The 24,201-nt window shown below is 39.3% G+C and overlaps 1 protein-coding gene across 1 annotated transcript; it reads right to left on the bottom strand.

The window, feature by feature from the left end:
* Positions 1–8,948: 8,948 nt before the first annotated feature.
* On the bottom strand, positions 8,949–14,921 carry LOC132639636 (uncharacterized). Its single transcript, XM_060356076.1, has 5 exons — positions 14,835–14,921; positions 12,703–12,881; positions 9,707–9,879; positions 9,208–9,568; positions 8,949–9,108 (listed from the first exon to the last, which is right to left on the bottom strand). Exons 1-5 carry the CDS (start codon positions 14,919–14,921, stop codon positions 8,949–8,951), a joined length of 960 nt encoding a protein of 319 aa, XP_060212059.1.
* Between the last annotated feature and the right edge of the window lie 9,280 nt (positions 14,922–24,201).

Here is a 24,201-nt window from a genome sequence, read left to right as displayed (position 1 = left end):
ACCTAAAATATACAATGCCACATAGGGCCACAATAAGTAATAACCATAATGGCCTCACACGACCAGTAATCATAGAAAAAGAAACATTACGCACCTGAATGTAATCATGTCTCAATCTGAACCTTTTATGGGAGTGGAAACAAGTGCAGATACCATGATCTCATATCTTTCTCAGCTTCCTAAGTTATTTCCTCGATATTCCTATTCCTCTAAAGAACATTAACTGAAGCTACATCCTTAGCCCTCAATCTTCGAACCTATCTATCTAGAATAGCAATGGGAACCTCATGATATTTTCTTGGTAACCAGAACATCATCAACGGGTACGACCCTTAAAAGACCTGTAATATACTTGCAAAGCATTGATACATGGAAAACCGAATGGACTGATCTTAAAAGGCTACCTGGCCCACTTTACGCACAATCCTATAAGGCCTAATGTATCGAGGGCTAAGCTTACCCTTCTTACCGAATCTCATAACGCCTTTCATAGGTGATACCTTCAGGAATACCCAGTCACCAACCTGGAATACTAAATCTCATCGGCAATTGTCTGTATAAGACTTCTAATGATTCTGAGCTGCCAATAAGCGATCCTGAATAAGCTTGACCTTCTCCACTGCTTGCTGAATCAAATATGGCCCTACTAAATTAGTTTCCCCCACTTTGAACCACCCAATAGGTGACCTACACTTCTGCCTATATAAAGCTTCATACGGGGCCATCTGGATACTGGAATGATAACTATTACTATACGCAAATTCAATAAGTGGAAAATGATCATCCCAGCTACCTCCAAAGTCTATCACACACGCATGTAGCATATCCTGAAGCGTCTGAATAGTACGCTTAGCCTGTCCGTCTATCTGGGGATGAAATGTTGTGCTAAAACTCACCTGAGTCCCTAAACCTTTCTGGAAGGACCTCCAAAAGTTAGATGTGAACTACACACCCTGTTAGAGATAATGGATACCATAATACCATGAAGTCATACTATCTCCTTGATATAAAGCTTCACATAATCCTCGGCTGAGTAAGTAGTCCTGACAGGTAGAAAATGGGCTGATTTTGTAAGTCTATCAACAATCACCCATATGGAATCAAACTTGCGCTGAGAACGGGGCAAGCCCGTAATGAAATCCATATTAATTTCTTCCTATTTCCAAGTCGGAATCTCGATAGCTTGCAATAATCTGCTGGGCTTCTGATGCTCAATCTTCACCTGCTGATAGTTAGGACACCGAGCTACAAACTCTGCTCTGTCTTTCTTCATTCCATCCCTCTAATAAACTTCCTTAATATCATGATACATCTTCGTCGTCCAAGAATGAATAGAGTAGAGAGAGTAGTGAGCCTCTCCCATAATCTGATGACGTAATCCTGCAGCATCAGGAACACACAGTTTGCTTCGATATCTGAGAACTCCATCTGCAGAAATCTCAAATGGTGCCTTTTTCTTCTAAGGGGCTATATCTCTATAATGAACTAACATAGGATTCTTGTACTGGGGCTCCTTAACCTCGGCCACTAAAGATGAGACTGCTGAATCCTGAATAGGAGCCCCTACATCGCCCCAGTCCAATAATCGAACTCCTAGGCTTGGTAACTATTGAAGCTCATGAACTAGCTCCCTTTTCTCTGGCTGAACAAAAGATAAGCTACCCATGGATCTGCGACTAAAGGCATCGGCTACTACATTCACCTTTCCAGGATGGTACAAGATATTGACATCATAATCTTTCAATAGCTCCAACTATCGCCTCTGACGCAAATTCAACTCCTTTTGCTTGAAAATATACCGGAGGCTCTTATGGTCTGTATAGATATCGATATGAACAACATACAAGTAGTGCCTCCACATTTTCAATACATGAATCACCGCGGCTAATTCTAGATCATGTGTTGTGTAGTTCTTTTCGTTCTTCTGCAGCTGCCTTAAAGCATAAGATATAACTTTACCCTGATATATCAATACACAACCTAACCCACCTCCTGAAGCATCACAATAAATAACATAGCCTTCCGATCATTCTGGAAGCGTCACTATTGGTGCCAAAGTCAATCTATTCTTCAATTCCTAAAAACTGCGCACACAAGCATTAGTGCACTGGAACTTAGCTGATTTCTTGGTCAGCTTCGTCAGTGGTGCAGAAAGGGAAGAAAGGCCCTCTACAAATCTCCTGTAATAACTTGCCAAGCCCCAAAAAGTACAAACCTCCGTGAGTATTGTGGGTCTCGACCAAGTCATCACTGCTTCAATCTTCTGCGTATCCACCCTAATACCTTTATCTGAAATAATATGCCCCAGAAAAGTCACAGAGTTCAACCAGAACTCACATTTAGAGAACTTTGCATACAACTCCTGAGTTTGAAGAACTTTAAGGACAACACGTAAACGATCCGCATACTCTGCCTCTGATCGAGAGTATACCAAAATATCATCAATAAACACAATCATGAACATATCTAGGAAGGGCCTGAATACGCTGTTCATCAGATCCATAAATACCGCCAGTGTATTAGTCAACCCAAACGACATTACACGAAACTCGAAGTGACCATATTTGGTTCTGAAAGCTGTCTTCGAAATGTCTTTATCTCTAACCCTCACCTGGTGGTACCCTGATCTCAAATCTATCTTCGAGAACCATTTACCACTCTGCAACTGATCAAATAAATCATCAATTCTTAAAAGTAGATACTTATTCTTTATTGTCACCTTATTCAGATCCCTATAATCAATACACATTTACAAGGAGCTGTCTTTCTTCCTCACAAATAACACTGGTGCTACCTACGGTGACATACTAGGCCTGATAAAGACTTTCTCAAGCAAGTCCTTCAACTACTCCTTTAATTCCCTCAACTTAGCAGGCGCCATCCTATAAGGAGAAATATATACTGGCTGAGTATCAGGTAATACGTTGATGGCAAAGTCAATCTCACGCTCTGGCGGAAGACCTAGAAGCTCGTCCAGAAATACATATGGAAACTCATTAACCACTGGAACAGAATGAAGAGTCGGTGGATTTTCTTCTGTATCCTAAACCCGAACTAAATGACAAATACAATCTTTGGCAATAATCTTCCTTGCCTTGAGATAGAAAATAAAACTATCTCTCGGCGATGCTGTATTACCCTTGCACTCTACAACTAGCTCTCTTGGAAACTGAAATCAAACTATCTTCGTTCTACAATCGACATTAGCATAACAAGAAGCCAACCAATCCATACCCATAATGACATCGAAATCTATCATATCTAGCTCGATCAAATATGCGACAGTATGACGATCACAGACTATAACAGTTATGGTTCACTTTTACGTGGGTGCATAAAAGCTACTAAGAGGTTGTTGGTGCTCTAATTGGATTTCGTATTTTTAGAGTCGCCACCTAATTTATTTAAGGAAAATTAGGAAAACCAGGTTTTAAAAAGGTTTATCAAACAAGAGAAAAATCCTTTTGGATGAGAGTTCGAGGTAAGGGTTCTGGTGATCCCCTAGGGAAGGTTTTAAGCACCATAGTATTAAGGATTCGTAGAATACGGTTGACATACGAGCTTCAATGTGTGATTAGTGTAATTATTTTCTTAAGGGTGTTTAATCTATCGTAATATGTCATTCTTGATCATAAATTCAAAATTTTGGCAAAATGTCCCCTTATAAAAAGGGGATTTTTGGTTTCAAAATTTGCATAAGTATTAAACTCACTTTATTGCTGAACCAAGACACACTCGGGATTTCTCCCAAGTAGAATCACTACTATTTTGGTCCTAATAAAATGAGCTTAGTTCTTATATATTATAATTATACATATACAAGAAAATATGGAGTATATCTCCCATTTTATACTATAAGTGTGCAATAGAAATTGAAAGTTTCATTAAGTCCATTTTAATCCATTGAAGCTCAATTGGGTCAAGTCATATTCATACCAAAGCCATCTTATTTCTAAATTGGTCCAAGTGTATTTTCTCTTGTTTTGTACCCTTTAAGTTTGGGCTTTTGGCCCATAAATCTCATTTTTTCTTTAAAAAAATTGTCCAGATTTTAGGCAAACAGTTCTGTTAAATTCTGAAAAGAATCCAAGTCCACAATGTCAAAATTTTAACCTTGGTTTTGAAAACAGCTTTATATACATGTTTCAATCGGTTATGAAAACAACTTTCTATATCAAGCCCAAATAGTTTCAAGCAGAAGGCAGTGGCCCGCGGGGTTTCACATGTAATAGGATAAGAGGGGGAAGAAGAAAGGTGGGTTAGAGACGCATCTTGTCACAACCCAACCCGCCATGACCGGCACCTATGCTAACTCCTAGTGGGCAACCAATACGCCTAACCATCTATTCATTCAAAGTCATTTTTATTTATCCAATTCATAACAAAATAAATGCAAGATTCATCAAAAGTAGTCATGCCAATAAAACAAAAATGTAAATGTGGAAGTCCTAACTATTACAACCCCAAAATCTGAAAGTCACCGTACAAGGGCTCTAATCCAAAACATGTCTAAGGAACGTCTATTGTCTGAAATAAAAAAACATCAATGTCTGGAATGGAAATAGACATTAGATAAGGAAGATCTTAAGGCAACCTGGTATGGATAGAAGCTCACCCTCAATCTGTCAGGAAATGGCCTCAATGCTAAATGTGAGGTCGGGTAGCCGTCTCTGGATCATAATCTGTACTAAAAAAATGTAGCAAGATAGTATAAGTACAAATACTATGTAGCAGTAGATATCATAAGCCGACTAAGATTAGTATCATGCATGAATCGCAAAATCAATAAAAATAGTCAGACCAGTCAACAACACATAATCAAATAGCCAACACCAAGTCAATCACTGATATTACAATCAAGTGAACGGGAGCAAGCAATGAAATAAAACCTCCCAACAACATTCTCACTCACTCAACCACTGATAACTCATGTACATACATGCTAGTTAGTGTCTTTTCCCAATAGCCATGACCTGCAGGGGTCTCATGCTGTCCATGTACCACTCGTTTAAGAATGAACCTCGGGCCACGAGCTCACAACTAGGCCACATCCTCACCCCCGATCAAATGTGTATTTTCATATATATACATATTTATTGTCACATCACTTTCAATGATCGATTATCAAATAGTATCTCATTTTTATCAAGAATATCATATTAACTTGTCACCACAATTGTCATCAAAATATAGATCACAACACATCGAATAATGGCATTAAGCCCACACTGTCACGTAATAAATAGCATATAGGAATTTCAACCACACATTATGCCTGAAGACTATACATGCTTTCTCCTATCAATCTCCCAACATATACGATCAACTAATTAAAGTCTAACTCAAGTAGACTGTAACATACCTCAACTGCAGAGCTGGAACAATGCGAATCACTTTGCTATAGCCTTTCCCTTTCGTAATGCCTTGGAACGCTCAAAGTCTAGCAATTAAGATGATAAATAAGTCACAAACACTCTAGTCAACAATATCAATACAGTGAACCCCCTTCCACCTTACCCTTTTATAATGGGTGAATGATTATGTTACACCTCGGAAAATTTCATGTCATTGTGCGATAAAATAGACTAAGGTAAATAGACTAACACAAGTTAAGGTGTACATGATGTACCTACAAGTAAGAAGGGATACTTAATGATTCTAATTAAGATTCCAAAGACATTTGAGGCAAGAGAAGAAAGTTCGTCGAAGGAAGTAAAGTATAAGTCGTGTTTGGAGAGGTTTTTGCAAGTATCGAGTTAAGGATTATTTAATAAGGTCTCGAGGATAATTTATAAGGTTCCTTAGATGGTTAATGAAGTATTAAATAAGTGTTAAGAAGGTTCCATAAGGATCGGAGATCAAACGAAACGACGAGATCAACTTTGGAAAAAAGTGGGCTATACGACCATTTATACGTTCCGTATAATAGTCACAGTGAAGGGTGATCACTGGAAGTATTATGCGGTCACTTATACGGACCATATAAGTGTCCGGATAAATCCAAGCTGGCAGCTTTTGTTTTTTTTATATAAAGGTGACCAAAGTCTTATTTTTCATTTCTCACCTTCTCCACACTTCAAGAGAGCTCTAGAATATTATACACACCTTATTAACATAAAGTCAAGAGAGATCAAAGATTCATCATCAAGAACCAAGAGAATCAAGTGTAGAAAAGATTACTAAGGTTTGTGGAAGCCAAGGTTTCCTTTGGAATTGAAGTTGGGGTTTTCTCAAGTGGAGTATCTTCATCCAAAGACCATTCCTACATAATAAAAGGTGAGTTTTACACTTATTTCATGTTATTGAAGGTATTGAATGGTTGAAAGACTTAGATTAGAGAAGAATATAGAATATGAGCTCAAATATGGAAATAATGGTATTTCGAGTAGTAAATTAATTTGAGTCATGATTCTTAGCATGAAATGAGTATAACCTTGTTACGAATGATGCTAATGTCGTCGAGGGAGTATTATGTGAAAAATGAATATGTCATTGTATTGTAGTCATGGTTGTGGAGGATTTGAAAGAGAATTCTAAGGATTGAATAATGCCTAACTTGAAGAAATTATTGATTATGATATTATGGGTGTTGTTATTGATGTTTGGGAGTTGTTATATTATATGGATAAAGTTGTAGAAATAAAGGAAATGCTGCCCAATTTTTGTTAGCCTTTTTGTCTCTTTAGCTTAGACTTAAGCATGCTTCTAATGATCTAACCTTGGTAAGAATTCTCTTGAATGTAGAGTTGTGAGCTTGAAAGGAGAACTCTTAGTCGTTAAGGAGACGTAAAGGTATGTAAGGCTAGTCCCTTCTTTCAAAGGCATGACTCCTATATTATGATTTCTTTTCTATATTCCCATAATCTTCTTACATCCTAAAAGATGAAGGTTAAAGGTCCTTAAGAGCTCCTTATGAGATAGCAATGAGATGTGTTTTATGATAATGATGAGGTTGATGGTTCTAATTCTAAAGATTCCAAAGTTTATGAATGGATGCTTTTGTAAGGTTTATGATTTTATTCTACGTATGATTACACCGCGCCTATATGGCCGGGCCACTACGACAGGCGTAGTGGGCAGCTATAATGATGACTACCCCATGTCTAGATGGCATGGGCAGACACCACTAGTGGGAGGCTTGAGATGTTACCCCGGACGCGGGCTAATGATGATCACACCGTACCTATATGGACGGGCAGTTTATATATATGTATACATATTATGATGTTGTTTATTATGAAAGTTAGCATGCATGATTCCACCTTAAGAGGCAATCAGTTACAGGTTATCTCTTCATACCATGTTCTCTTACTTCTTTATTGTGTTGATATACATGCCTTACATACTCAGTACATTGTTCGTACTGACGTCCGTTTTTTATGGATGCTGTGTTCATGTCCACAGGTAGACAGGGAGACGGACCGAATACCTAGGAGCCTTATCAGTAGTTGTATAGGAGCACCCCACTAATTCGGAGGTGCAGCCTATTTGTATATTATTTTGTGTATATATATGGGGCATGGCGGGGTCCCGTCCCGTCCCGTCCTTATGATTCTAGTATTCTAGTTAGAGGCTCGTAGATACTTATGTGTGGGTTGTAGATGTTATGACACTCCTTCAAAGTATATTTTGTACATCATTTTGTAGCCTCGTGGGCTTCTGCATATATACATGTTTTGGGAGATTTGGAAATTGGTTTATGACAAGTTTTATGTTGAAAATGATATATGTCCAGGTTGAATATGATAGATAGCATGATGAGTGGTGCTTGATAGCCAGCTCTGGGTACCCATCATGGCTAGGTATAAATCATCCTAGCATTGGCCTTAGCAACCCTAACTATCAATTTATAAGGTTATTCAATCAAGTTATCTCCTACAAGTAGTTTCTATAGTCAAGCTACCATTTTTATGAAACCCTAAGTCTCAATCCACTTAGTTCATGTCTCTAATGGCTCAATTCTTGATTAGAAAGTGATAACCCAAGCCTTTAGATGATAATCACACAATAATAATCATAAGCCACCAACTATTGAAGGTCTATTAAGTTCTAGGGTTACTATTCTCAATTCACCATTGTAGACCCATTAGAATGATGACAAGCTTAGAGATAAAAGCGCAATGAAGGAAGAAATGGTTGAGAATCACCTCTCAAGAATATGCTTGCCCTAGATTTAGAATTTCTCCCTAGGTACTCCATGGAAACTATTTTGGAGTTTTATGAATAAAGAATTCGGAACTAAGTGTTTAAAACTTGGGATTCTGTCTCCGTCAACTGCTGCAGCGGTCATTATGCGCGCTACAGTGGTCTCACTATCGTGGGAAAGTGCTTGCTGTAGTGGACCTAACCGAATATTTCCCTCCGCTATGGAGAGCCTAGTTCCGCTACAGCGCAAGCGCTACAGCGGTCCAGTGCCCGCCATAACAGACACCCTGATTCCCGTTTGACCACGGCGGCGAGAGATCCGTCACTGCAGCGGTCCCATCGCAGGGGTACTTCGTCTGCCGTAGCAGTACCACTGAGCTACTAACTTGGCTAATTCCCAAAGTTTTTCACTCTACCCCAACACTTTATCCAAGACCTCACAAACAAAAACAAAACATGCATATTAATGTAAAAACGCCGTATAGACTCACCCATGTAGTCAGAATCCCCAACAGAGGTCTAATTTCCTACGTTACCCCTAATGGACTCAACACAACTAAACAATAATCATAAATAAGCTAATTTTCAGTTCTTAGACTTCTACATTTGAGTTTTTATTAGCTCGTTCTATCCTTGGAAGTGTTCCATTTGGTAGGGTGATCCCAGATTTTTCATAATGACCGGGAGGGTCGTTACATCAGATACCAATTAAAACACCGTTCGTCCCTGAACGGACAAGGATGAGAAATCTAGGAAAAGGTACATGTTTCAGCGAAAAGCTGAGGATACTTGCTACGCATATCCTATTCTGTTTCCCAAATAGCTTCCTCAACTGGGTGATTCTTCCACTGAACTTTCACGGAGGCTATTTCCTTTGAACTCAACTTACGAACTTCTCTATCAAAGATAGCAATGGGATCTTCCTCATATGTCAAGTTCTCATCTAGTAACACCGAATCCCAGCTAATTATGTATGAACCATCGCCATGATACTTCTTTAACATCGAAACGTGAAATACCGGATGAACGCCTGATAAGCCCGGAGGTAAAGCCAACTCATACGCTAACTCCCCCATATGCTTGAGAATCTCAAATGGCCTAATGAATCTTAGGCTAAGCTTTCCTCTCTTCCTAAACCTCATTGTACCCATTGAAACCTTCAACAGAACTTGCTCTCCCTCTATAAACTCAAGACCTCGGACCCTTCGATCCGCATACTCCTTTTGCCTACTATGTGTTGCCAAATTCTTAGTCTGAATCACCTTCATCTTCTCTAAGGACTCTCTAAGAAGGTCCATAATCCAAGGTCTCACCTCAACCGCATCGAGCCAGCCAATAGAAGATCTACACCTCCTCCCATATAACTCCTCAAATGGAGCCATGTGGATGCTCGAGTGGTAGCTATTATTATATGAGAACTCTGCTGATGGTAAGAACTGATCCCAATGACCACAAAAATCTATCACACACGCCCGAAGCATATCCTCAAGAACCTGAATAGTCCACTCGGACTGCCCGTCAGTCTGAGAGTGGAAAGCTGTACTAAGGTCAAACCTAGTACCCAATTCCTCATGCAAATGCTTCCAAAACCAAGATGTAAAGGTTGTGTCCCTATCAGACACGATGGAAATAGGAACCCTATGTAGTCTAACAACCTCACGAATGTAGATCTTGGCTAATTTCTCAGCGTCATAAGTTATCCAAACCGGAATAAAGTGAGCAGATTTAGTCAACCTATAGACAATAACCCATATAGAATCAAACTTCCCCAACGTCTTCGGAAGACCAACTACGAAATCCATAGCTATTCTTTCCCACTTTAACTCAGGAATGGGCATCCTCTGAAGTGTTCCCCGAGGTTTCTGATGTTCATACTTCACCTGTTGGCAGTTCAAACACTGAGCAATAAACTCCACTATGTTACGCTTAATCCTGGCCCACCAGTAATGTCACGACCCAACCGGAGGGCCGCGAGGGCACCTGGTGCTAGCCCACCCGGGCATCTCTTAACATACCTTTACATTTACATCTAGGTGAGCCACATATAAAATTATACATTTATATTCATCAATCATACTAATCCCATTTAACATCAATACCTTTATATCAACATTAGCAACTATGCCCATATCAATGTACATAAGCCGACGAGGCTAACAAAATGATATCCGAAATATAGGCCGACAAGGCCAAACACACCTAATCATATACACATGTCTACGAGCCTCTAAGGAGAGTATGTCATATCATATAGGTGGGACAGGACCCCGCTATGCCCATAAATATATACACAAAAGAATAAGTACCAAAAGCTTTAGCTCTGAAAGAAATGGAGCTCCACTATATAGTCCCTGAGTAATGTAGCAATGAATCAAGTCTGTCACCCTGGCCACCTGCGGGCATGACGCAGCGTCCACAAACAAAAGGACGTCAGTACGAAGAATGTACTGAGTATGTAAAGCATGATCAATATCAATACAGAAGCATAATAAGCAACATAAGAAATAGAATATGATGGGAGATAGTAGCGTCATCGTCATAAGCACTTACTTGACTTTTATAGGGACTTTCCATTTCTAATGCGAGATTGTGTACATACCTCCGTATTCGTATCCATACTCACTTACATTTCATATCCATAGTCGTACTCATATACGTATTCTTATTCATATTCATATTCGTCTTCATACTCATATCTATATCATATACATATCCATAGCATATACATAACATTTACATAGCATGCCCGACCAAGAAGGTTCAGTGTTTCACGTACCCGACCATGACTAGGCTCGGTTATCATATATACCTGGCCAACCAAAGCTTCAGGGTTTCACATACCTGGCCCAACCAAGGCTTCAGGGTTATCCGTACCCAACTGCAGAGGTGCGCACGCGTTACATAAATATATACATTCTACCCGGCCTTATAAGCTCGGGGTTCCATAAAAGTCGTACACAGGCACATATACATAATAGATCATAAGCATCTTTAGCATCATTACTACTATCATCGTTATCATCAACGTCATTACCATTATCATTATTCATTACATCTATCCTTATAGGATTATTCGTTATATGAGGAATCTAGTACAATCGTAATACATATCGTGAATTATAAGCTTTGTTGCCTTTTGAGGATAGAATCATTTGGAGAGAGTCATAGGCTCATAGAAGAGTAGATATTTGGCCAAAGAACCATGCCTTATGAAAGAAGGGTTAGCCTTACATACATTCCCGTTCAACTATTTTACACTTGCACGTTCTCCTTCCATGCTCACGTTTCTACCTTCATTAGAGTCATACTATCGTTAGAAATCGATGGCTAGCATACACGACTAAAATTAGAGAAAATTGGACAGCATCTCCTTTATTTATACGACATTCCTCCATATCGTAAATCAACTCCCAAATGTCAATAGTACATTCACAATATCATAACAATAGTCTTTATTCATCCACATTATCTATATTTCTCAATTCACTTCCAATCATCCATATCCATGGTCATAACACACGATTACGTTCGTTCACATACAATGTATACCCCATGTTCTTAACATCATTTATAACATGATTATAATCATATCATATCACGAATTATTACTCAATTCAACTATTACTCAAAGATGACACTATTCCCACATTCATGACCCATTTTCCTATATCTTCTACAATCCAAGTGTTTCAACTTTCAAATACCTTAAATAACATGGAAATACCATAAATCTTACCTTAGATGGTGTAGGGATGAATCTTGGGTGAAAACACCTCACTTGAGCAAAACCCTAGTTTCACCTTCACTTGGATTCCTTGCTTTGGATGAACCTTAATGGGTTTCTTACACTTGATTCACTTAGTTTGATGTTGATGATCACTATTATCTCTTGAATTCTTGTGGGAGAAGTGTAGAGAGATGTTTTAGAGAGAAGGGGTGTGAAATTAAATGAAATGAAACTTGGTCCCTTATTAAATACACCAAATCTGCCCCACCAGTTTCTACGGACCAACATACGGTCCGTATAAATTATACTGACCGTATGTCTGGCCGTAGATTTGGTCCAGAGATGGGTGCCAATCTGGGCTAAATGTACAGTCCAACATATGGTCCGTATGTTTTATACGGCCAGTATGTTTGGCTGTATAATCCCCAGTTTCCCGAAGTTCGTTTTCGTCGACTCGTTTGATCTCCAATCCTTATAGAACCTTCTTAGCACTTGTATAATACTTCATTAACAATACAATAGGATCTATATTAGCCCTTTAAAACATCACCACATAAACATTAGCTCAATCATAGCGAAATCTTTCCGAACACGACTTACGTTTCGCTCTTTTCAACAAACTAAACTTCACATATTCATAGAACTTCAAAATCTTATTAAATGAACTTCAAGCTATCTAATCCTTCGCTTAAAATCGTAGGGATTTCATAATGACCTTAAGCTCACCTTAACCTATCCACAAATCAACACATACGAAATTTTCGAGGTGTAACAAGTAATGTTGCCTCAGGTCTCGATACATCTTAGTAGCGCTAAGGTATATGAAATACCTCGAACTATGAGCCTCTACTAGAATAGTTTTAATCAAGTCACCCACACGTGGCACGCAAAATCTCCCCTTAATCCGTAACACCGCCTCTCTGTCGATCACGGCCTCTTTTGCCTCACCACGCAACACCTTGTCACGAAGTTTACACAGCTTAGCATCTTCAAACTGCTTAGCCTTAATCTGCTCCAGAAATAATGATCGAGCCTCAACACAAGCCAACACTCTGCCCGTGCCAGAAATATCCAACCTCATAAAACTATTAGCTAGAGTCTAAGCCTCTCTGGCTAACGGACACTCCGAAGAGATCAAACGAGGCATACTTCCCATACTAGCTGACTTCTTGCTCAACGCATCGGCCACCACATTTGCCTTACCAGGATGATATAAAATGGTGATGTCATAATCCTTCAGTAGCTCCATCCATCTACGCTGCCTAGAATTCAGATCCCTCTGGGTGAACACATGCTGCAAGCTGCGATGGTTAGTGTACACCTCACAATGGACATCATACAAGCAGTGCCTCTAGATTTTAAGCGCAAACACCACTGCTACCAATTCTAAGTCATGAGTAGGTTAGTTCTTCTCATGCACTTTCAACTGCCTAGAAGCGTAAGCAATCACCTTTTTTTCCTGCATATAAAAAGCACCCAAACCAGGGCATGAAACATCACAATAAACAACAAAATTCTTGCCCTCTACGGGCAATGCTAGAATAGGGGCTGTCGTCAACAAGGTCTTGAGCTTTTGGAAGCTCTCCTTACACTCGTCGGAGCACTGAAACACTACCTCCTTTTGAGTCAAACAGGTCAAATGAGAAGCAATAGAGGCAAACCCCTTCACGAACTAACGATAATAGCTAGCCAGACCTATGAAACTGCCGATTTCGGTCACTGACGTTGGCCTAGCCCGTTCCCTGACTGCCTGAATTTTCTGCGGATCCACCATAATACCCTCCTTTGAAATTACATGCCCCAAGAAAGACAAAGAAGACAACTAAAATTCATACTTGGAGAACTTAGCATACAACTTCTTCTCCTGTAATACCTCAAGAGCAATCCTCAAGTGTTTCTCATGCTCCTCCCTACTTCTAGAATACACCAAGATGTCATCAATGAACACTATCACAAAAGAATCTAAATAAGTCTTAAACACACTGGTCATCAAATCCATGAACGTAACTGGGGCATTAGTAAGCCTGAAAGACATAACCAAGAACTCATAGTATCTATACATGGTCCTGAACGCTATCTTAGAAACATCTTCTGCCCGAATCTTTAACGAGTGATACCCTAATCTTAAGTCAATTTTAGAGAACACAGAAGTACCCTGTAGCTGATCAAACAAATCATCAATACGGGGGATGGGATACTTATTTCGGATAGTAACCTTATTTAGTTGACTATAATAAATACACATATGCATAGACCAGCCCTTCTTTTTAACAAACAACACGGGAGCACCCCAAGGAGAGGCACTCGAGCGAATAAACCCCTTACTTAAAAGATCTTGCAACTGGCCCTTCAATTCTCTTAATCCTTCTCGCGCCATCCTATAGGGTGAAATAGAGATAGGATGAGTCTCTGGGACTAAGTCAATCCAGAAATTGATGTTACAGTTAAGTGGCATACTCGGCAAGTCCGCGAAGAACACATCCGCAAACTTGTGTACCACTATGACTGAATCAATAGAAGGATTATCTGCGTTGGTATCACGGATATGTGCCAAATAAGCTAAAAAACCCTTCTCTAATAGCTTCTTCACACTAATGAAGGATATAACTTTCTTAGGGAGGGTACTATGGTTACCTTTCCACTCAAGCCTAGGTACCTCGGGCATAGCTAAAGTAACTGTTTTTGAGTGACAACCTAGAATTGCATAATACAGGGACAACCAACTCATGCCCAAGATGACATCAAAGTCTACTATGTCTAGGATCATTAAATCTACCCAAGTACTATAGCCCATAAATCTAATCGCACAGGAATGGTAGACTCTATCTACCACCATCGATAGGGGCATCAAGATTATCACAAATCATATCCAAACCCATAGCAAAATATGAAGACACCTACGAAAAAGTAGAACCCGGATCAAATAAAACAAAAGCCATTCGGTCATAAACTGAGATAGTACCTGTGATGACGGCATCGAAGGCCTCAGCCTCAGGTCTACCTGGGAAAGCGTAAAAGTGATTGTGCCTTCCTGTAGCCTGTGAACCATTACGATTACCCTGTATAGTTTGAGCCCCGCCTCTGTCGGGCTACTGTCCACCTCTGCTTGCTTGAGGACCGTCTTGGTTAGGCTGGGCACCACCCTTACCCGTTGTGTGGCTGTCCGCCCCACCCTGCCTGTGCACAGTCCTTGCCTCCCTTATCCGATGCGAACAGAGCTCGGGGAGCCTGATACTGATCCCCCTGACTACTCTGTGTGAGTCTGGGGTAAAACCTCTTAATATACCCTAAGTTACCACACTCGAAGCACGAATGGTCTAACGTAGGTCGTTGAACAGAAGCTGATGAAGTGGTGTAGCCCTCATGCTGACCCGAAGAATGATAATTGGCCCCTGATGGGCCCTCAGTAGACACTAGCATGACAGACTGAACCGGACGCCCTGATTACACCTAAGAACTCTGACCCCTAAAGAAGGAGTTGCTGAAACTTTCACCTTTTCGGGCCTTTTTCTTTTGCTACTTTGCATAACCCTCCTATTTAATCCCTCAACAACACGGACATGCTCCACTATCTCCTAAAATGAAGCCCCATTGGCTACAAGCTGATAGCTGAAGTCCAGTGTTCAATCATTTCACAAAACGCCCGATCCTCTCCTTCTCAATGGGCAGCAACTGAAGAGCATATCGGGACAAAGAGTGAAAATAGGACTCAAAAACAGCAACAGACAAGTTCCCTTGATCAATATTAGCAAAGTCATCCTTCTTCCTGTCCCTCAGAGTACGCGGGATATACTTCTTTAGAAACGCTAAATAGAACTGAACCCAAGTCAACGGAGGTGACCCAGCTAGCCTGCACTCCAAATATGCCATTTACCACAACTTGGCATCACCCAAGAATTGAAAAAGTCACAAAATCAACATCATATTTTTCCACTGCCCCCAACTTATGGAGCCTCTCATGACAATCTATGATGAATCGCACGCATCCTCTGACTCTGTGCCATAGAAAATCGGAGGCTTCATTTTAGTGAATCTCCAAAATAAATCATGCTCCTCACCGGTCATGACCGACCCTGTAACTGGTCTCGAAAATACCTCAAAACCCGAAACTTCATTCAAGCGAGGAGCCACTGCTGCGGCATGCTGAACTCCTAGAGCCTGGATTCTTTCCGAGCCTGGGGCTGCTATCCCTACACCCCTATCTGTTGGAACGACTGGTATCTCTCCGGTTTGTGCCAACCTATGTAACCAGTTCAGCACTGAGCCATCGCTTCTGGTAAACCTGTAGCAGTTGCAGCCCCTGGCAGAGCTGGCACTGACATTGGTTGAGCTGGTGCGGCTGCATCTTCCGCGGCCTCATTAGGAGCCACTGGTGGCACGGGATCAACTATTGCGACTCTGTCCCCAGCTGGTGTTGCCCCTCTACTTGCTCCTCTACCTCCACCACTGCTTCTGGCTGCTACCGCACGTGTTGTTGCCATTGCGAGAGAATGAAGGATAGTCAGATACCAATTTGAATCATCCAGATATCAATTGGAATCAAATAGCACGAAAGAAAGAAAGAAAGAAAAGGGAATTTTCCTAGTGTCCGATAGCCTCTCGAAGATAAGTATAAACGTCTCATTACCGATTTGCAAGACTCTACTAGACATGTGTTTGTACGAGAGATCGATGAACCTAAGGCTCTGATACCAACTCTATCATGACCCAACCTGCCATGACTGGCACCCACGCTAACTCCTAGTGGACAAACCAATATGCCTAACCATCTATTCATTCAATATCATTTTTATTTATCCAATTCATAAAAAAATAAACGCAAGATTAATCAAAAGTAGTCATGCCAATAAAGCAGAAATGTAAATACAGAAGTCCTAACTATTTTGGTCCTAATAAAATGAGTTTAGTTCTTATAGATTTTAATTATACATATACAAGAAAATATGGAGTATATCTCCCATTTTATACTATAAGTGTACAATTGAAATTGAAAGTTTCATTAAATCCATTTTAATCCATTGAAGCTCAATTGGGTCAAGTCATATTCATACCAAAGCCATCTTATTTCTAAATTGGTACAAGTGTATTTTCTCTTGTTTTATGCACTTTAAGTTTGGGCTTTTGGCCCATAAATCTCATTTTTTCTTTAAAAACATTGTCCAGATTTTAGGCAAACAGATCAGTTAAATTCTGAAAAGAATCCAAGTCCACAATGTCAAAATTTTAACCTTGGTTTTGAAAGCAGCTTTATATATATGTTTCAATTGGTTATGAAAACAACTTTATATATCAGGCCCAAATAGTTTGAAGCAGAAGGCAGTGACCCAAGTGGCCCACGAGGTTTCACATGTAATAGGATAAGAGGGGGAAGAAAAAAGGTGGGTTAGAGAGGCATCTTGTCACGACCCAACCCGCCATGACTGGCACCCACGCTAACTCCTAGTGGGCGAACCAATACGCCTAACCATCTATTCATTCAAAGTCATTTTTATTTATCCAATTCATAACAAAATAAACGCAAGATTCATCAAACGTAGTCATGCCAATAAAATAAAAATGTAAATGTGGAAGTCCTAACTATTATAACCCCAAAATCTGAAAGTCACCGTACAAGGACTCTAATCCAAAACATGTCTAAGGAACTTATACTGTCTGAAATAAATAAACATCAATGTCTGGAATGGAAAAAGACATTAGATAAGGAAGATCTTCGGGCGGCTTGGCATGGATAGAAGCTCACTCTCAATCTGTCAGCAAATGGCCTCAATACTAAATGTCAGGTCGGGTAGCAGTCTCTGGATCACAATCTGCACTCAAAAGAATGCAGCAAGGTAGTATCAGTACAAACACTATGTACCGGTAGATATCCTAGGCCGACTAAGATTAGTATCATGCATGAATCACAAAATCAATAAAATAGACAGACTAGTCATCAACACATAATCAAATAGCCAACACCAAGTAAATCACTGATATTACAATCAAGTGAACGGGACCAAACAATGAAATAAAACCTCCCAACAACATTCTCACTCACTCAGCCACTGATCACTCATGTACATACATGCTAATTGGTGTCTTTGCCCAATAGCCATGACTTTCAGGGGACCCATGGTGTCCATGTACCACTCATTTTGGAATGAACCTCAGACCACGAGCTCATAACTAGGTCACATTCTCATCTCTTGTCAAATGTGCAATTTCATATCTAGGCCACATCCTCACCCCCAGTCAAATGTGACTTTTTATATATATACATATTTATTGTCACATCACTTTCAATGATCGATTATCAAGTAGTATCTCATTTTCATAAGAAGATCATATTAACTTCTCAGCACAATTTTCATCAAATTATAGATCACAACACATCGAATAATGGCATTAAGCCCACACTGTCACTCAATCAATAGCATATAGGATCAACCATACATTATGCCCGAAGACTAGACATGTTTTCTCCTTTCAATCTCGCAACACATACGATCAACTAATCAAAGTCTAACTTAAGTAGACCATAACCTACCTCAACTGCAGAGCTTGAACAATGCGAATCACTCTGTTATAGCCTTTCCCTTCCGTAGTACCTCGGAACGCTCAAAGTCTGGCAATTAAGATTCTAAATAAGTCACAAGCACTCATATAGGGGGAACCTCATTAAGCTAGAACCCGAGCTAAGAGCGGGGCAGTTCAATTAAGGTATAGAGGCGCCCAACCTATACAAGGGCTTTCCTCCTCCATTTGGTTGTGCTGCTATGATGTAACGTAGAATTGGACTTGGAAGAAACCTTTGCTCTCTTAAGCTCCAATGCTCAGCCCCAAACACAACAAAGAAACAAAAAAATAAAACTTTTAAAGTTTGAACTAACTTGAAGAATTAAAGTTCTCAAGCAAAAATTGCTAAAACCCTAGGTATTTAAAGTTTTGTGTGAGTATGCACTATATTCGATCTTGTATAAACTGTGGATTGGGGTTCTTTATATAATATCCCCAAAATCCCCATAACCTAGGGTTTCTCGATGTGGGAGTCTTGCAATTCTTAGAATTGCATCTCTCCAAAACCATATATATGGTTGGGAATTAAGCAAACAAACAAATCAATGGGTAGATTTGGCCAAAAATGGGTCGATCTGTTCGGTCTTTCCCGAACCAATAAGAATCGAGAATTCAAAATCGCAGGAAATAAAACCATTAAGAAAATTCAGCCACGGACCATTTGATTGACAGGAAAAATTAAGAGAGAGACGAATTATACCACGTTCGGAGTGGTTTTTGGGTGGTAATAGGTGAGAAATGACAGAGCAATTAATGCTCTAGCTATTTTCAACCACACCGAGTCCATATTACGCCTTGAGGGCCCGTAAACGATTGCCATTTCCGAAAAATGACGTGCGAGAGAAAAACGCAATGAAGCTGCTAGGGTTTTTCTCTATGGTGAGAGAGAGAGAGAGAAACACATCAGGGGGTGTTTGGTATTAAAATGAGGAAAGGAGAGGGTATACCCCTCCTTTACTTTGCTGATGTCGGTCAGGTTAGTCCTTGTTAGATCGGACCCGGCTAATTTAAAAGGAAAAGAAGGGACTGCTATGTATACACTCATATATAATTGATATACATGTATACACATGTATATATGTGTATATATGTGCAAGGACTTGACTCTAGTTAAATAAATTGCCACAGTTTAAGCGGTTCAATCAATTTAAATCCCCTAATTATGGTGATGTTACACCCCGTACTTTCGGAGAAGCACTTGTTAAATTTGAACGTAAGTATGTCAAGCTATGTCTAGTTAAAACAATTTTTTATTGTCAGGAACGAAGCATTATTAAGTATATTGTTAAGTAAGGGATGAATTATGATCTTGTAAGTCGTAACCGGGAAGGAGATGTTACACCTTGTTGTTTGGACTTTGAGTTTTGTAGGTGTTAACTGCTTAATTGTGAACACTAGAGTGATATGCGCCTATCTTATGGTTATAAGGGTTTAAGTTCATATAGTAAGCTATAGAAGGATTGAAGGGCAAGTGAATTAAGAAAATTAAATTTGTTGAAACTTGGAAGAAAATATGAGGGGTAATTTTTGTCCAACTTGGAGAAATAATATCTTTTAGTAGATGAGGAGTTTTGAAGCAAAATAAATGCCTAAAATAAAGTTCGTCGTGTCTAGTTTCCAGCGCAACAAACCGCTTGTCGATACGGCATCGAAGTGGAGAATTATGGATGTTACAAGTTAGGCTGACATAGCAGAAACACTGCTATAGTCTGCTACATACGACTTGATACAATACTGCTACAGTAACCCTGACCTGAATTTGACCCACTATTTAAGGATCAAATGTGATCCTAAACCTCATTTTTCAGCCAAGAAATACTCCAAATATTTCACAAAGCTTCTAGAATATTCTCCCAACTTCCGTCCACTAGATTTTAACACAAATTAAATGAAATTCCCGAATTTAAGTTCGGACAACACATAGCTGCGATTACAACAACAACAACAACAACAACCCAGTGAAATCCCACAACGTGGGGTCTGGGGAGGGTAGAGTGTACGCAGACCTTACTCTTACCAAGGTAGGATGGCTGTTTCCGAGAGACCCTCGACTCAATAAAAACATAAAAAGAGGTCAGATACGGCTAAGAGATTCAAAAACACATAGCTGCGATTATAATATTAAATTGCGGCGAAACTTGGCTTGGATTCAAGGTAATAATCAAACATATTGCAATTCTAGCGGGTGAAAGGTATGAATCTTTCCTTATTAGTATTGATTTAAGCTTATCTATGGAGGAAAAGTTACTACATGAGCGTATAATGAATTTATGGGTCGAGAAATTGGATCAAACATCGTGTGGGGTGTTTATGGAATATTTTGGTGTTGATAATATTGTTGTTGATGTTGGTATTGTTGTTGTTGTTGTTGGTTGCTGAATTGAGATTTTGGGCTAGGCATATAAACAGAGGAGATGCTGCCAAAATTTCGGCAGATTCTAGAAAGATTTATTTGGAGGCTTAGGATAAGTATATAACAACGGGCCTAACAATAGTATGAATGGTTTTATATGTAGATTTCAAGATAGGAGGTAGGTTGGAAAGTCGAGAAGCAAGCTTCCAGGTATGTTAAGGCTCGTCCCTTTCTTTCAAAGGCATGATTCCTATGTTTTGATTCCATACATGACATCAATAATATTTTACTCCTAGAAATGCCAGGAGTCTATAGTTTCTGAAGAATCTTACGATGACTCCAAACTTAGAGATTTTCAAGCCTAAGGTTCTAGATGATTTCATGACGTGACTGAGCGTACTATATAATATATGGCCTCAGCTTATGTCTGAGTATGCTATATAACATATGACCTCAGCTTATGTCTGAGTGTGCTATATAATATATGACCTCAGCTTATGTCTGAGCGTGCCATATAACATATGGCCTCAGCTTATGTTATGGATCATTCAAAGTGAGACGTGATAGTGGTGATGATTATGGTAGTGATGAAGATCCTTATTATCCAAATGAACCCAGCAAATAAACGGATTCCAAAGACTCTATTCCTAGACAATGCAGGGATATTCGTATCCTTGACCTCTTAAGTCCTGAAGGGGCATCCGTAAGTTGTGTGATTTCATAACGATTTCTAATTCCCGAAGGGGACATTCTCAAGGTTTCCTTATTCCTATGCATTTCACATTTTATTTTTGAGTCTTGAAGGACACAAATGAAAAGGGGAATAAGTTCCCATTTTTGAGAAAAAGGGGAAGAAGTTCCCATTTTTAAGAAAAGGGAAGAGGTTCCCGTTTGAACTAAAAGTTGCTCCGAAGGGAGTCTTTTGATGGTTTCCAAAGATTTTCATGCATTGCATATTTACATACATGCATGACATCATTTCATGGGGAAGGTAAAAAGGGCTAAGGCGTTATATACACAAACCACCTAATCAGCTGGTATACGATGATTATGATGTCCGAAGGGGCCATTATGCTATTATGCCTGAAGGGGCTGCGAGCAGGGTGAAGGCATGCATTAAATATATATATATATATATATATATATATATATACACACACAAACACATACTCATTATTACACCTCGGAAAAATTTCCCGCCGATGCACAGTGAATGGGCTAACAAAGAACACGAAGTGTATGGTATTTCAATAAGTAAATAATGACATTTGATGACCCTAAGTAAGATTTCAAGGACATCCGATGTTAGACAAGAAAGTTTCCAAGAGAAGGCAAGGCATACGATAGGTATCGGACGAGAATTATGAGTAACAAGTTGATGACGGCTTAATGATGTTTGGGGAAGAGTCATAACGTCCCTTGGATAGTAAATGAAGTGTTAAACAAGTGGTGAGAAGATCCCATAAGGATTGGAGATTAAACGAAGTAACGAGAACAAGTTCAGTGGACTGATGGGTTATACTGCTCATTATACGGACCGTATAATGGACCGCAGAACCATCACAGTGAAGATCGCTCACTGGTGGGATTATACAGTCAGTTATACGGACCGTATAAATTTATACGACCCATATAATGGACCGTATAATGGTCACAGAGACAAGTGAGGGAAAGGTCCATTTCACGGTCACTTATACGGTACCGTATAAGTTTATACGGACCGTATACGTGTCTGTATAATGTCCCGACAGATCAGATTTTTGGGTTATTAAAAAGGGGACCAAGTTCATTATTTCATTTCCACATTTCACTCCTTTTCTCTAGAACTCTCTAGAACATTTCTCCCACACAAATTGTTACATCCGGCATTTTTGCATATTCGAAAAATTTGAGATAACTTGACTTGTAATGAATAAGGCTATATTTGGACCTTGCTTGGTATGAATGTGTCGGCTATGAATACATTGGTGTGAAATTATGAAAGGAGGCCAAGGGCAAAATTGGAATTTTGGAAATTTGTTCCAGGAATCATAATATTTAGCCTACAATTTGGGCTCACAAAATAATAAGAAAATAACGCCCAAAACATGGGAGCCCAACCGGCCACAACATGGCCCAAGTCCATGGAATTAATTAATTTCCATGTGACATTATATAGTCATCTCTATCCAAAGAAGCTTCAAGAAAAACAAAAAAAATCAAGAACAAAAAAAGAAAGAGGTCACGGCTAGAGAGGAGAAAAAAGAGAAAGGAGAAAGAAAAAAAATTCTTGGAGCTAAATTCTTGGTTCAAAAATCCAACTTCTTTGGAAATTACTACTAAGCTCAAGATTCTCTACAAAGTGATACAATTATCTTGGCAAGAGGACAACTCTAGTGGCAAGTGGAAAGTCTTGGAAAAGGTAAGGATTTCATGCCTTGTTATGTTATGGAAGATGCTTGTATGATGTAGTGTGTGGAAATGAATGAAAAACATGAAAATTTTGTGTGTTGGGTGTGTATGTATATTGGCCGTATGTATGCATGTGTTGCATATTCATGATGACTTGAATTCATGATGAAATCTAGTTATGGCTATGGTAGAAATTGTATTGGAAATGAAAGTTGAATGAATTGGTGGAAGTTGGAAAAATATAGAATATGGCCGTGTGGTACCATGTTAATGAAGGAAGATGAACTAAATTTCTCTAGTATGTTAATTGTGTTATTGTGAAGTGAATGAAAGAATAATGGTTCTTGTTGTCATGGAAGAATAGTTGTTAAGTTGTTGTAGGAAATTATGCAAGTTTATTTTAACTTATGTAAATGTGGGAATGAAAGTAGTAAGAGGCAAATTATGGTTGGCATTGATGAAGTTGAAAGATAGAAGTATATCATGAACATGTTTGCTAAAAGATTGGAAGTTGTGAGCGAATTATGCTTTTGGTAGGAAACTTGTATATGGTGTATACCTTATGTATATCTTGTGAAAATGGTATGATATGATGCCGAATGGTATTGTAATGACTTTGATTAGAATAAATGAGAGAATGTTGGTATTGATTTAGGAGCGTGAAGTCGAAATGAGGATTATTGTATTATGTCGTAAAGTAGACTAATTGTGTATATTATGAATTATGATAATTGTTGATGTTGTTGATATTGTTGTTGGGTTGTTGTTGGTTGTTTGGAGCCGAGTTGAATCTCGGGGAGGCTATATGTATAGGGGAGGTGCTGCCCAAATTCTTATAGACAAGTATTGGTTAAGGTTAGAAATGTTAAGTCTCATGAATAGTAACTGGTAAATGTGACCATTTGCAGTTTTTGAGCGAAACAGGAATCGAGTTTGGACGAGCGTAGGACGCAACCAAGGTATGTAAAGCCTACCCCTTCCTTCTTAGGCATGTTCTGAACATAGTAGGCTCGGCCGCGAGCCTTAAATA

This window comes from Lycium barbarum, chromosome 5, assembly GCF_019175385.1.
Source record: "Lycium barbarum isolate Lr01 chromosome 5, ASM1917538v2, whole genome shotgun sequence".
Taxonomy (NCBI): Eukaryota; Viridiplantae; Streptophyta; class Magnoliopsida; order Solanales; family Solanaceae; genus Lycium; species Lycium barbarum.
This window is presented reverse-complemented; position numbering and strand designations above follow the sequence as displayed.